The following is a 15,859-nucleotide window of genomic DNA, read 5'->3' as shown; positions in this document are numbered from 1 at the left end:
CCACAGCGGTGACCTGCGATTCATAGATTTGTCAGCGCCCTGCCCCTGTTTCCCGACGACGGTGAGGAGAAACAGGGCAACTGCGCGGCAATGCGCTATTCCGTTGCCCAGCTTCCAATCCATCGGCGAGCGATCGAGGCGGCGGCTGCACGGCAAGTGGCTGTTCGTCCTCCATAGTCCCTGCCCCCAGTTGAGTTCGTCTGACCTGCAGCCGGAAACCGCACTGTGGTCTCTAAGGACATCTTACTTAGTCACAAGAACACCGTGGCAGCCTGCATGCCGCTGAAATTAACTGCAAATGTCACAGAACTTGGGTTAACCTGCATCTCACAGTTTTAGCCAGGACTTGGGTTGACCTGCATTTGCCGGGGTGCGTGTTCACAAACCAACGACAACAAGGAAAACAAACACTATCTACTTCGTCAGTTTCAAGCCCTGCACATTCTCATCATGGAGCAGAGGAACTCCTTTCAGGTTCACCTCCTCTGCACCAACATGGAGTATAGAAGCACTGCAGCTCCCGGCCTGTGACGTTGGCCAGCAACTCCTCAGCTCGAATCGTCCTGTTCCAGCCACCATCTTTCTCCAATCAGTTAGAAGCCGTAAAGTCATACCTTGAAAAATGTTCGAGCAGTCTGAACTATCGAGCTATCACGTTACCTTATATCGTATTACCAGTCAATGCCGATGCTGTTCACCGACCTGAAGTCTTGCTCGCCCTCGGCCATGCCCTCAGCGCCTTGGCTACTATGCTCATACTGACTATGCTGTTGTGGCCTTCTCCACTCACCGGTCGGCTGGTGCACCACCGGTCTCTGCAAACATTGAACCAACCTGAACCTACCAAATTATGCAAGGTGGAATAATACATAGATCAGCAAATTCAAGAATAGAATTGCAGGTTGTCTGTATAAATACCTTCAGTGGAGAGAGATAACTCGGATGTTGCGGGAGGATCAGGCTAGGACACTAGATCTAGATGAGGTAGATTTCAGCAATAGTATTATCTTCTTGCAGTTTGATTTGGACATGCAGTTTGATTTAACAGTGCTAGGAAGATGCCGAGTTGCTCTGAGATTCACCCTTTCATCCCGTTGCCGCTCATGCTTTCTGGTAATCTGACAAAGTAGCAAAAGATTCTGCCCCTCCAGACTACGACCAGTATATGTCATATAATTTCCTTTCTCCTGACGGTCCTCCTTCAACAGAATGAATCTGAGTCGTCGTGAATGAAATCTTGCATGTTGATTAAGGCTCCAAAATTTTCAACCTGGTGTTCGTATACACTGTCTAGAACACTATCTAACTACACCTGTGGTAATACTTCTGCAAAAAGAATAATAACAATTCTTTGATTAGCTTTTTTTGAGGGAATTCTTTGATTAGCTTGGTTCTACATACGGTGAATGTTGCGTTCAGATCAGTAAAAAGATGGATCAGAGCGTGATGCACTGGCCGATGCATACAAATCCCCGGATTACTATGTTAATCTTCACATTGGTATTGTGAAACCAGATCATTATTTGTCTTTTTTCCAGTGCTATATTTTCCAAAACGAGGTGCAGTTTAACAAAAGGAATATTCCGAGGCATAGTACATGGATATGTAAACATTTCTCCATGAACGAACCCTATGTAAGAAATGAAAGAAAGAAGGATGATTGTCTTTAATAAATTATTTAATCAACATTAATTAGTAATTAAGCCATATATAGCCGAGTAGAAAACCGTATAACGAGAACCAACCTGAGGTTGGGTGGTTAGCAGGGACGAAGCTAGGAAAAAATGTTAATGGGGTCATGTTTATATTCTCACTATTCCACTGGGGTCATGTTCTATAAATAATCATTAGCTATTGCTAATTAGTGAAGACTTTTGTGTTTTCCATGGCTGTCAACTGACACCAGTCCCTATGAAGCAGCTTCGTCCCTGGTGGTTAGGAGGGTGGTTGTACCCCCAGCCCACCAGAGTTTAAACCCTAGGTTTGATATCTGTGAATCTCATAAAAGCGGAATATTCATTCAGTGGGAGGCGACGTTCCCGTCGACAGCGAGGCGTTTCTGATGACTTCGTCAATTTCAAGATCCAATCCGCCGGCTCAATCTTCCGGGGGTGCCCATAGAGGTAGAGTGTGTACGCGTGTATGTGAGCGTTTGTACTGTGTTTCTATAAAAAACCGTATAACCCAAATAAGTATAATCCATACGCATATGTATCCATATATGTGGTGGTGAGCCCATCTTTGACGCTCACATGCTTGTTGGTGCAAGGATCATCTGGAGGGTGGCGCCTCCTAGCCCGAGACAGAGGAGCAGGTGAACAAGTCGTGCTCCGCCTCTAGAGGCGGTCAACGGCTGCGGCCATGCCACCGTGCAGTCCCTCCTTGCCCCCGACTTCCGGCTAGAGACTATGAATCTCAATCTGTCTGAACGAAATCGGCCCTCCATTTTGCAACGTAGCTACTGTGCGTATAACCTGTCTAGGTCACCAGGTCACCAGTCCTAGTAAATTTCCCGAATAATGCAAATTATTTTATTAGCTTGGGTTCTACTAGTAGTTCAATATGAACAATAAGCTGTATACATGAAGCAAATGTCACTTTCCGGCCAATTTCCAAGTGTGATGCACTGGCTAGTACTGCAAACAAATCCCCAGTTACTTGTGTTGATCTTTTCATTAGCAATGGCTATTATACACCACTGCATTGTGCCTCCTAACAGTCCCACACACTACTCCTCTACAAGCAAGGTCGTTGAGGCGCGGACATTCCAGTCCAGACAATAAGGTTGTGACTTGTGACTCGTCATTGGGGATACAATTTCGACCTGATGCAAACTGACAAAAGAACAACGGCTTACTAGACGGGGGTAACCATCTGGGTAGGGGCGGGCGGCTTGGCTGGAGCGAGGCCCCCTTCTTGCTAACGGACTTTGCCAAGTTGGAGAGGGCTCCGATCTGCTCCGGTGAGAGGAGGGCTGTCGAAGGCGGCGGAGAGGAATGTTGGCCACCTGAAACCGGAGTGTCGGGCTGGAATTCGTCAACCAGCGCGGGTGTCGCGTGCATCTCCAGATCAGAGTGCAAGCGGGACACACTGCGGGAGCCCGCGTATGTCCGTAACAACTACGCAGTATGCCGCGTATGAGCCGCGTTTTCTGCGGCGCCGCGCATATAGTTTTGGTCGCGCCAACGCATTGGCCGCTCAGCTAGCCTAGCTCGCTAGCTCTGTTCTTAGCTAGCTAGCTCAAATGCAAAACGGACTAGTACAACAATTTCCATACCATCTCTGTCCGATACTTCCCCCACAAACCTACTTTTGTTTTGGAACTAATCAATCCTCTGCTGATTACCCGTCCCAAGCCCCAGCTCAAAATTCTTTTTTCTAACGAGACAAAAGCTTTGCCTTTCCATATAAGAAGGATTGTTTGCTTAGTTAACAAAAACCCGGCTAAAACCATTAGAGCATACTTATTCAACAAGTGTCATATAATAGGACGGGGCCCAAAAAAAACTCTATTTTTGGACGCAGGAGTGCTCCAGCAGATGCTGCTCTATAATACGGCCGCGTCCAAAAAAAACTTACGGCGTGACAAAAAAAAAAAGCCTAATGCGCGTTGCAGCGCACCGCAATTTCTGGCCGCTCGCACGCACCCCAACCACCGGAAACTGCCCCGCCGCACACAACCATGTCACGCCGCCATCGATTCTCGTCGCCGCAGCTCCTCCCACGCGGCCCTACGCCGTAAGTGGTGTTCTATTATAGGGAATCCGTTGGAGATGCTCTTACAAACGGGACCGAGCCCCACAAGCCAAATAAAAGATACCGTTACTTCTACGGCATAGTACTCTCCGACGTTTATTAAGAAGCAGACCCTCAAACAGCCGCGCCAACACGACATTGATGGCTAGCATCAACAGTCAACTCGCATACTTCATTAAAACACAATATTAACATTTTAGCACTAATAGTTTATTACAGAACACCAAAGAAACCAAAAGGATCAAAAATAAGACGATCTTCAAGATCGACATCAGATATAATGAGTGCCCTTCGTTGCTCATGATGGCCACATCCTCAAAGAGGATGCCGCTGCCGTTGCCAATGTTGGCCGTGTCCTCCAAGAAGAGGATGGCGAGTCCAGCGAGCGCAAACAACAGTGCCAAAAATTGCAAATTGCAGGAGATGTCTTACGACAGTACAAACTGAATCCATCTTTTAGTTAAGCTAGGCTCGCATAGAAATTCCAACATAGCATAGGAGCTCGCATGGAAATAAACAAGTTCAAGCTAAATTCTGGACATGATATATTATGGCTTAGTACAGAAAACCCTTCAAGCCTAATAGAATCAAGCCTAGTCATTTTTTATGCGCAATGTTTATACATCTCTTGCGGTATCTGCAATTTTCAGCTGAAATTCAGTAGACCAGTTAACATAAAATCTGCTCACATACCTGCATAAATTCGTAGTGCTCCCTTCCAATTGATTTCAATTGAATGAATATACAGGCATAGAAGCTACATGGAGTACAGAGGGCGAAAGAGCCAGCATGTGATCCTGAACAGATAGCACATGGATCCAGCAGGTTTAGCTCTGATCTTTGTATTTAATCATTGCAATTTACGCAGGTTTAGCCTATGCACACCTTAGTCAAAGCAGCCCGATGAGCCTATTACACTATCACGCAGTGATCATGAACAATGTAGCTGTCAGCAAGGGATTATACCACCACTTCATCTCCTAATCTGAATCTCTTGTTTCAGGAAGAGCCATGCCCATCTGGGATTATACCACCACGGTATCTTCTAGTCTGAATCTCTTATTTCAGGAAGAGCCATTCCCATCGGGGATTATACCACCACTGTATCTTCTAATCTGAATCTCTTATTTCAGGAAGACCTGCACAGATATGAGATGAACAAACAGTTAGGAAAGGTGCAATGCAATGTCAGACCATACAATTTCATTTCAAACATAATACCGCAGCGCGATTCAGGCAGTTTGTTTACATATAAGCTACAGTTACTATACTCGTCAATAGCATATAATTGCACCAACAGGTTCGACCAAACAAATACCCTAGATTTACTTGGCTCATTTTCTTTACACAATGCAACACCCGATAATTAATTAAAACATCTATAGAAGAATTATGAGGTGGCAATTACATCCTAAATTTTGGTAATAATTACTGCCGAAATGCATCATGTTATACTAGTTCTTGTTTTCTTTGCTTTGGTGAGGTGTGATACGCCATAATCATATCCCTTCTCTCCTCTGCTATGTTCTGTTATGTTATACATTACCTACTGCAATGTCACTACAGAGGGGTATTTCATCCGTTAGCTCGCAGAAACGAAGGTTGCATAATGCAAGTGAAATTGGAAGTAGAATTTGCTCCTCGTCCTTGTGAGTACTGCTGCATGCAGATTGACTGATTAAAAAAAAACATTGACCAACGGGGGAATGATCCCTCCCTTGACTATACGTTGTTAGGTAGGATAAGACTCTCCCAGCGGATGGATGCTAGGATGATAACCCGGTTTAAAGTTCGCCCCTCCCTGCGAAATTACCGCGAGATGGGGATTCGAACCCGGGTGAGCTGGCTGCGCACTCGCTTGCCTTGCCACTGAGCTGGAACTCAGTTCTTAAAAAAAAGGAACGTTGACCAACGGGGGAATGATCCCTCCCTTGGTTATACGTTGTTAGGTAGGATAAGATTCTCCGAGCGGATGGACGCTAGGATGATAACCTGGTTTAAAGTTCGTCCTCCCTGCGAAATTACCGCGAGATGGGGATTCGAACCCGGGTGGGCTGGTTGTGCACTCGCTTGCCTTGCCACTGAGCTGGAACTCAGTTCTTAAAAAAAAGAAACGTTGACCAACGGGGGAATGATCCCTCCCTTGGCTATATGTTGTTAGGTAGGATAAGACTCTCCCAACGGATGGACGCTAGGATGGTAACCCGGTTTAAAATTCGCCCCTCCCTGCGAAATTACCGCGAGATGGGGATTCGAACCCGGGTGGACTGGTTGCGCACTCGCTTGCCTTGCCACTGAGCTGAAACTTAGTTCTTAAGTTGAGGTACCAGGACAAAGCATATATGGCGCAAGAAAATTTCTAGTTCCTCCAAGTTGGGGTACCTTGATGATTCTGGGACGAAGGAGCTCTTGTTGGACTTCGCTACCATCGACCTCTTGGCCGCCGTCCCTCCCCATGCCGTCCGTGCCAGCCGCCGCCTATAAGAACCCTAGCGTGCTTTCCGCCATTGCTGGCTTAGCCTGCTGCTGCCCGTCGCCGGCCTTGGGGGATGTTGAATCGAGGCAGGGAATAGAGGGAGGAGAGGTAGAGGCGGAGGGACGGGGTGTTAGCGGTCCATCCCCCGGAGCCGGAGGAGGAAGGGCGGGGGCGGCCATGGCGGCGCTCCGTTGCGGCGCCTGACCTATGTCTTGGTCGCTCCTATTTTTAATAGTTGTTGTATGCGGGACTATGCGGCAACTGCGGGCCGGCCCGCCGTTTATTTTCCTTAACATTCTGTGGGCTACCACATAAGTACTTAAATGGGCTCAGTTTTGCGGCCCCGCAGACGGCCCAATACCGCTTGCACCGTGATCTCTATACCTCCAGGGCCGTCATCTGACTGACGGTGACAGCGAGGGCGCCGTCAGTGCCAGCGTTGATGTGCGATATACACTGTCTAGTTCAACCAGCTCTAGAGAACTTCCTGCAAATTTAATAATGCCAGTTCTTTCATTAGTCGGTACTGCAAAGGAATTCCTAGGTTACTATGTCGATCTTTACAATGATAGTGGCTATTATCAGTGGATGTACTCTAGAAACCAGATAAGTCGTCCTTTTTCTACTGCTCTATTTTTCAAAACGAGGTGGTGTTCAACAAAAGAAAAATTGCAAGGCAAAGTAGATGAATATGTAGGCATTTCCGCAGGAAAGAACTCTCTCTAAGAAATGCAGGAAAGAATAAATTCTAATATAAGAAAAGGAGAAAGAGTATGTAATATTAAAATAAGGTTAGTACTACAGAGAGCCAGCCTGTAGGACACTTACGTTTTCTTTTATGTGATCTAGCTTCATTCTGTTCTCCTCTAATTCACACCAATGCCGTAGGTCAGAGCACCCACAAATATCTAGTCTTTGGAGGTTGGTGAGTTGTTCTATGCCCTCGGGCAAACACTTGATACCGTTACAATTCCAGATTGTAATACTCGAGAGAGAGCTGGGCAGGAGACATACCCTTTCAACCAAGCACTTTAATTCAGGGCAGCTACTAATAATTAGTATCTGGAGGCCGGTGAGTTGTTGTATGCTTTCTGGCAAAGTACTCAAGATAGCACAGCCCTGCAGGCCAAGTTCCTTGAGGGAGGTTAATTCTCCTAACCACTGCGGCAGTGATGCTATGCTGTTGCAATCCATCAGATTTAGCTTTGTGAGTTTCCCCTTGTTCTCGTTCAACCATTTTGGCAGCTCTTCGAAGTCTTGGTCTTGTAGATCTAGAGTCTTCAGAGAGGAGAGATGTCGGATGACCTCTGGTGAGCCGGTTAGATCAACTGAGCCTTTAATAGACAAAGAAGTGAGGATAGGGAAGTGCTGAAGCAAGCTCCACTGATGCAGAGGCACCCTGCAGTTTTGAACTGATAGCTCAGTAATTATTACCGGAGAAACAGAGGAGCATGATGATAACACGTTATCACTGTTTGATATCACCCAGTATCTAGCTTTAGGTGGAAGCGGTTTCATCCTTAACAATGGGCAATCATGTATTTCCAATTTCCTAATCACGTGATCCTCGCCGCTGGAGTGCGACATGTTCCACTCTTCCAGGTTTGGCATACCTCTGAAAACCAAATTTTCTAGGTTTGGTAGTTGGTCCAGCATTAGCCAGGCTGGAAAGCTGACACCACTGTAACCACATATCTCCAATGTTATCAACGTGCTTGGTGGCACCAGATTTTCCATCAAAATTTTGTGATCCACAAATCTCTCAGCCTCTAGAGTCCACTCCAGTGTCAAGGAAACAAGTTTTTTCTTCCCCGTCAAATTTATACGTTGTGCCTCTTCTACGGACTTCACATTTTCGAGTTTTGTTAAGTTGAGCTCGACAGGGTCCATGTGTTGTAGCAGGACGATGCTGCTACTAGAATGACCATCACCAGGCTGCACCCCGAAGTGTGGTAATGATACTGCACTGCTACCAAGCTGAGGCACTTTGGAGATACGGTAACAACTATTTATATCAAGAAACTTCAAACTATCGATTGTACCTATACTTCCTGGTATATTTTCAAGAAAAATGCATTTTGAGAGGTTCAATGTATGCAGTTTTCTCAGGTTACATATACTTTCAGGTATACGAAAAATACCATGATTCTGAGACAAATCCAAATGCTCTAGATTGAAAAGATTGCTGCATATATAGTTGATGAGACTATCCAAGGTATATGTAATCAGCCTAGACAGATTCAAATACCGGAGTTTGGTCATATCTTCTGGCAGCAACATGATAGTTGTACCCTGTAAATTCAAATGCTGCAGATTGGAAAGACCAACCAAAGCTTCATATAGATAATCAATCATACTGCAATCTGATAGATCAAGATGCACCAAATTTTTTAGACTCTGAAATGATCTCGGCAATTCTGACATTGTGTTACAACCTGATAAATTTAAGTATTTGAGTTGAATGAATGTGCCCAAAGCTTCTGGGAGCTTTAGAAGACCATGGTACTTATCTGAAGATAAGTTCAAATATTCAAGTTTGTTCAGGGCGCCCAAAACTTCTGCTTCCTGACAACGTTCAAGATATGAGCTGAATGATAAGTTCAGATACTCTAGTTTGGATAGGATGCCCAGAGCTACGGGCATATTTCCAATTCTTTGGCAGTGAGATAAGTTCAAATACTGGAGTTTTGTGAGGTTCCCCAAGAGTACCGATATACCTCCAACATAAGAGCAATTTGACAGATCTAAATGCACCAATGTTTGTAGCCTCCTAAATGATTCAGGCAGTTTTGCAAGTCCCGAACAACCAGACAAATTAAGATACATCAGACCTTCAATATCTCCAATTGACTTCGGTAGCTCCACAATTGTAGGAGATCCATGAATGTCCAGATAAATTAATTTTGAGAGCTTGGTGATACTATCTGGAATTGTTTTATGTTGTACTCCTGGAGCGTTAAGATACCTCAACTGCTTCAGTACACCAATAGAATCTGGCAACTTGTGTATAATGCATTCACTTAAGTCTAGGACACGCATGGAATTAGCGGATGAAAATGCAGCATCATGAACTGTGATTTTACCACACTTCAGAAAACGGAGTGCCCTTATCTTGGATAACTCCGAGACCAATGGCTTGCTACAATCATCGAGTAGTGCATAGTGATAGCAGCTTCCCTGGGCATTATCGTCTTTACTAACGACAAAAATTTCATTGTCCATGGCTGTCCTTGCTAAATCGTGCACCAAGTCATGCATGGTTAACAATGTAATATCTTCATCATATAGCTCGATATTCTGCAACAAAATAATCATTCCGCGGAGTTAGATTTTCTAAGATGGTATATTTAAGACTATTTATGAATTAACTTCCGTACATTAATATATTCTATCTATTCACTCCTTTATTAAATAATAAAATTATTTTAGGTCCTCCACTACTTTCAAAGTTTATTGGTGTCTGGGCTCTAAAACTGTACTATTTGTACCCTTCTATTGTGTCGCAAAATCATAAAAAAAAAATAACATTCAAACCATTGTAAAATAGTTTTCAAAACACGATGTTTTGCGCAGTGGCAGTTAATCATGTTTTTTTAAAAAAAAAACTAAGAAATTTATGAAATGTGAGAATTTTAATTAAATTGGTAAAAATGATGTCACAAAATCATAATTTTTTTTATCACGCAAACCATTGTAAAGTACTTTTCAAAGACATGACTGGATGTTTTGCAAAGTGGTAGGCAGTTAATCATGGTATTTTTCAAAAATGCGAAATTCATGAAATGTGAGAATTTTAATCAAATTGAAGAAGTAAAAAAATCATCTTGGAAAATAAGTATTCCAACTTGATCATAAAAGTTTGGTAAAATGGATGTACGTAGGCACACACAAAAAAACAGCGATCGAGCCCCTTCACTCATCCTTGCATCTATAGGAACAACAACCATGCACCGAGAAGTACGATGATGCCTTCACTATGTCATTGCCCCGCCTCCTTGCCAAGGTATGTGGCAGACGGCCTAGGCATTAATGCATGGTTTCTTCAACAAGAAGATGCCCTCCTCCAAATGAGGCAATGAAGAGTTCATACTTTTTACGGCGGTGACCACAATGGTAGCGGCTGCAAAAAAAAATTAACTTTATGTTTACATCCGTGGTGGTTCTGTTTACTATGTTGGAACCATCTGGGTTCCAAGCATCAGAGCATCTCCACCGGCAGCCCTAATAGCGACCCTCATAGGGATGTCGGGTACAAAATGAGCTCACATGATCACCAACCCTAATAAAAAATCGGTGGGTTCTGGAACCAAATACAATAGTCACTACACTCGCGCCGGCCCCGAACGGTAGGGGTCGGCGTGGGGGTGTCGGTGCCTATTGCCATGTAGGATCTGGCAAGGTGGCCCCGCTTGGCAATGACAGTGGCAGGCGTCAACGATGTTTATTGCCTACTCCGGTTACCCAGGCAAGGACACCCATCCCTCGCATGCATCGACGGCCGTGCAACGGCACGACTCTTCACGCCGGAGTGAAAGCCGCGCCGGACCATTCATCTGCTGCCACATGCATTTAAGCAAGGTGTACTGTGCTCGCCTCCCCTCTCACTTCTGCTTTTCGCCTCCCATCACCTCCCAAAACCCTAATGTGCGCCACAAATCAGTCTGCCGGTGGCATTCAACGCCGAAGGCAGCACCTCTGGTGCCGGAAGGCTGAGCGTGACGCTCGACAAGGCCATTGTCCTCACGGAGAATGGTGTCCTTATGCTGCTGGACACGAGGCTCCCGAGTGGTTGGAAGATTACCATTGGCGGCTTGGCGGTGTCGCCGGTTCCAAAAGACGGGCGCCTTGAGACGTCCATCAAGGAGCGATACGCCCAGCTCACCGACGAGCGGCGTGCCGACCCAAGCTTCGTGGCGAACAGCGAGCTCTGGCCGACCCCGTTCGAGGCGAACGGCATGCGGTCCTCGGCTACTTCGTCTGGCCGTATCTTTCGAGCCGCCATAACCGTCGGGAGCACCGCCAGTGGTGGTGCGGGCGCACCATCAAGTTGTTGCTGACCTATTACGGCTACGTGCACCCAACACCGCAGCTGCCACAACCTCCGGGAGCGCCGCCAGTGGTGGTCCGGGCGCACCATCGAGTTGCTGCTGGCCTACTATGGCTATGTGCACCCAACACCGTGGCCTGCGCCTCGTATCTTTGGCGGGGCGACCACGCGCTCGTCTTCTTCATGCACCCATTCATCGCTACCGGTGCCCTATTCGCAGGGTTCCTCGTGGCACGGGTGCTCTACCGGAGTCGTCGCATTCTGGCAGCCCAAGCCAGAGCCGTGCATGTCACTGCGCTATGGAGGCCCCTCGATCTAGCGGCCCAAGACAGAGATGTGCTCACCACAATGCTACGGGTGCGTCAAATTCTGGCTGCCCAAGCCAGAGCCACGCTCTGCCACTGAGGGGCCACCACTTCCTCCGCTCCAAGAACCAGCAACTTCCGTCGCCACCGAAGAAGGACGTCAAAGAGGAGCCGGAGGCAGGGGACGAATACCGGCGGGTGTAGATGGAGCTCTGCCACCCCAACAATCCTGCGGATACCCCTGGCCGCCAGGCGCTCCGCGTGTCTTTCAACATCCCTTTGGTGGCGTTGAAGGGCTTCAACAAGGCATGATCAGCGTCGGACTACGGCATGGTCATCGATCTGGAGGACGACGATGATTCAACTTTGACTTTGACAACTTCTCCGACTAGAAAGATTTAGTTTGTGTCAATTTTCGTTCATATTTTTAATATAAACCTAAATTTTAATGAAAATTGATGCCTTTGTTTAGTTTATTTGAATATGTGTCACCCCTTAAAAAATAGGGCGCGCCGGTGTGGGCAGTACCTCCCCAAATGGAGGGCGCGATTGCCGGCACCCCTAATAGAGTACTGCCGGTGCCTATTTGGTGCGCACCGGTGGAGATGATCTCACATCTGTCTTGCATGAAGGTTGGCAATCATGGGGATTGTCCGAGAAGGGTCCCCGAAAACCACTAATAGCTATATACGTACTAGTTAATCATTGGAAGTTGGAGCATATTCACAACTGAATTTTCTACGGTGTGCAATTAAAAAATAACAAAGGGTTAACTTCATGAAGTAATTAATCATGCTAGTCGTGGTAGGCACAAGCCTAGATTTTATGTAAAGTCATATGTAGATGCAAACTTCGTACCTCCTGGTGGACATTTCCTAAAACTTACACACTTTTTCATGATAGCCACAATAATATACTTCATGTTTTATTTAACTAGCAATAGAATCAAATATCTATTGTTATATGGTTGTGTTAGGGCCCATGCACTAATATCATGGTCTTTGTTTGTGCATATCAGCCCATGCGATCTTTTTAAGTAGTTTTTTTAATATGTGTTTAAGCAACAAAACTATGATGTATTATGCTATCATATATTTCAATACCTTACAGTTTGTGTATTTCACAAATGTGCAGCAAAATCCTATGCACTATATACTTTTTTTTGCAAGGCTATGCACTATATATGAGTTTCCCTACACCAATTCATACAAAATAACAAAACCTTCAAGTGTGTAAGGTGTGCTTAAACTCACCGATTCTGAATTTGAATGTTCAAGGAAAGAGAGTCCCAAAAGCTGACTAATGCATCTATCACCAAGTTGCCAAGTTGAGAAACCAAGAGAAACCCACTGGTAAATAAGCTCCTCTTTAACTATCTTGTGACCTTTAGGAAATATTGCACAATAGGCAAAGCATAGCTTCAAATACGATGGCATAATACTATAGCTTAATTTCAAAGATGCAATCACTTGTATAGAAGATGTATCTTTCAAAGAAGAGACGGTCCATATATTGCTATCCCTCAAGGATTCCCATTCACTGAACTTTATATATTGCAACGTGTGTCCAATTGATTTAGCTGCTAAAGCCACACCACCACACTTCATTGCGATGGCCTTCCCTGTCTTCTCTGCATGTTCTTTGCCACCTCTAGATTCAAATGCACTCTTTTGCTTTATTATAGACCAGCACATGTCATCGGTCAAAGATTTTATTTTGTATGGTCGGATGGTAGAAATTTTTCTTGCTATGCCTTCATCACGTGTGGTTACTATAACAACCACATTACTGTCTTTCCCAACCTTTAGCATATCGGTCAGGCTTTCCAGATGAAAATCCTCACCCTCCCAGAGGTCATCTAAAACAATAAGAATCTTCTTACCAGCAAGAAGCTTTTGAAAGGATTTGTGTATCATCTGAATTTCAGTGTACTCACTCTCCTTCTCTTTCTCTGATAGCTGTGTTATTATAGAATTTCCAATATTCTTCAAATCAAATGTCTGAGACACATAAACCCACACTTGAGAGTATTCTTTGAACTGGGAACTATTATAAACCATTTTTGCCAAGGTGGTCTTGCCAAGCCCTCCAATGCCATATATAGGAAGGATTGTGATGTCTTCTGTCATGCTCTCACATAAAGAAGCCAATATTTCAACTTTATCATCGGCCCTCCCAACAATTTGTGTCTCCATGATTGAGGATGTTTCCCTTATATCAGTAACCTTCAGCTCATTGGCATTAGTGCCTTCTGTTAATTTAAACTTTTTGTGTTGATCTGTTATCACCTCTAGATCCTCCCTCATCTTCTCCATCCTATTGGCCATTGTAATCTTGGGACCAATTGTGAGACAAGGAATGATAATTGCCAAATATTTTTTGAAGGAGAGCTGCAAGACAGTTGATACGTCAATACAGTGTGAAATCACCAGTGCACTAAGGCAATAAGAAGTTTTGTTGAAACATCAAGAGACACTTCGGCTACATTCTATTGGATCAATTTTTTTATTTAAAGAGACATAGCATATGATATTGAGTTAAAATTGCAAGAAATCTTGCGTAATTTAGAAACTTATATAATATCTGGAAAGTGTTTCATGTGGAGATATATTAATTAACTCACAGCACACACACATAAAATCTAACATGGGTGCTACAAACCTTTGACATGTAAATTAGCTTCAGCTGGTTTATATACCAAAACCACATGAAGAGCTGAGTGTTCTATTAATAAAGAAGCGATCACTGGTGGGGGTATTGTTTAAGAGTAACCGTACCTTGCGCGTGGATGGCTGGGTGATGGCCTGTGTATCTGCCTCAAACTCATCGATCATGTCGGAGATGACATACATGACGTCTTTGAGCCGCTTCAGCCAAAGACACGTCGATTTATCCGTGATGGACCGCCTCTCGGCATCCTCCAGGACGGCATCGACAGACTCGAGCGCCATCTTCATCTTCTTCAGGTCCTCATCGAAGTTCTTCTGCAGGGTGATTTGACCTCCGATCGCTGAACCGATCTGGTCGCCCACCACCTTGAGGATCGCAGCGGCAAGCATGCCACCAAGCTCTGCCATGGTCGTGCAGAATTAGGTGGGGGTGGGTGTTGAAGGGTCGTGGGAGGAAGGATGGAGTTTAGGTGCCTGCAATTGCAGTTTGGCTGCAAGTCTGTCTTTCCTTTACTTCGCTAGGAGTACAAAGAAAGAAAGAATCGATTCGAAAGCAAAGCCAACTAAAGTAGACGAGTGAACCGAGATGCCAAAGCAATTTGTGGGACAAAGGGCTACTGAAGACACGAATATCATTTGGTAATTATTCCTACCCATTAATCGAAAGGTTAATAAGAAAAGTGTTCACTCCTGCCGGAATCTACAGTGAGTCACCCACAAAAAACTTGGCCGTTACATGGTAAGCTGAACTTTCAGAGCCTGAGTACGCCTGATTCTGCATAGACAGTAAAATCGACAAAAAAAAAAGGATAGATACAGTGAAACAAATACGAAAGAAATCATGCACATTGAGGAGAGATGCAGACTCATTCTACGGCGATTTGTTGGGCGTGGCGCCGGAGCGAGACTTCTCCCTGGCCCTTGGCTTCCTCGGGTGCAGACTCATGACCTCTCGGAGCTCGACGAGACCTTTCACCGAGGAGGAGATTTTGGATGAGGTGCGCTCTCAGGAGCTGGACAAGGCGCCAGGGCCCGATGGTTTTCGGGTAGGTTCTATGTGGCTTGCTGGCCCATCATCAAGCTTGATGTGATGGCGGCCTTTCAGTCCCTGTGGGAGGGGGACTGTCGGGGGCTCCATGTGGCAAACCAAGCTTTGGTGTCCTTGCTTCCAAAGCGGGCGGATGCGGTGGAAGTGAAGGATTTCCGACCGATTAGCCTCATCCATAGTGTGGCAAAGCTCATGGCCAAGGCGTTGTCCTCTCGCCTTGCACCCAGGATGGAGGAGTTGGTTGGCCCTCAGCAGAGTGCTTTCATACGTGGGAGGTGCCTCCATGACAACTTCCAGTTGGTGCATCATACGGCCCGGAAGCTGCATGCGCTTAAGCGCGATGCCATCCTTTTGAAGCTCGACATCACCAAAGCTTTCGACACTGTGGATTGGGCATTCCTCTTAGAGGTGATGTCCCGGTTAGGCTTTGGCCGTAAGTGGACCTCCATGGTGGGCGGGCTGCTTAGCTCGGCTTCCACCCGCGTGTTGGTCAACGGTCAGGACGGGGCGTTCATCTTCAACCGCCGGGGACTCCGCCAGGGTGACCCCCTCTCCCCT

At 45.6% G+C, this 15,859-nt stretch overlaps 1 protein-coding gene across 1 annotated transcript; it reads right to left on the bottom strand.

Annotated features, from left to right (window-relative positions):
- Positions 1 to 252: 252 nt before the first annotated feature.
- Positions 253 to 14,661, bottom strand: LOC124648130 (putative disease resistance protein RGA1). The gene is made up of 7 exons (XM_047187943.1): positions 14,362 to 14,661; positions 12,838 to 13,974; positions 7,061 to 9,529; positions 4,642 to 4,895; positions 4,450 to 4,553; positions 661 to 1,326; positions 253 to 563 (listed from the first exon to the last, which is right to left on the bottom strand). Exons 1-4 carry the CDS (start codon positions 14,659 to 14,661, stop codon positions 4,881 to 4,883), a joined length of 3,921 nt encoding a protein of 1,306 aa, XP_047043899.1. The 3' UTR covers positions 253 to 563; positions 661 to 1,326; positions 4,450 to 4,553; positions 4,642 to 4,880.
- Positions 14,662 to 15,859: the final 1,198 nt, after the last annotated feature.

Source organism: Lolium rigidum, chromosome 4 (genome assembly GCF_022539505.1).
Source record: "Lolium rigidum isolate FL_2022 chromosome 4, APGP_CSIRO_Lrig_0.1, whole genome shotgun sequence".
In the NCBI taxonomy this organism is placed as follows: Eukaryota; Viridiplantae; Streptophyta; class Magnoliopsida; order Poales; family Poaceae; genus Lolium; species Lolium rigidum.
This window is presented reverse-complemented; position numbering and strand designations above follow the sequence as displayed.

Bases quoted from the DNA above. Each gene is read 5' to 3' on its own strand.
- LOC124648130 (XM_047187943.1), bottom strand. From the start codon at position 14,661: ATGGCAGAGCTTGGTGGCATGCTTGCCGCTGCGATCCTCAAGGTGGTG. The intron at 13,975-14,361 runs GTACGGTTACTC...ACTGTCTTGCAG, and splicing joins CCCAGCCATCCACGCGCAAG to CTCTCCTTCAAAAAATATTT. The intron at 9,530-12,837 runs GTGAGTTTAAGC...ATTTTGTTGCAG, and splicing joins AACATTCAAATTCAGAATCG to AATATCGAGCTATATGATGA.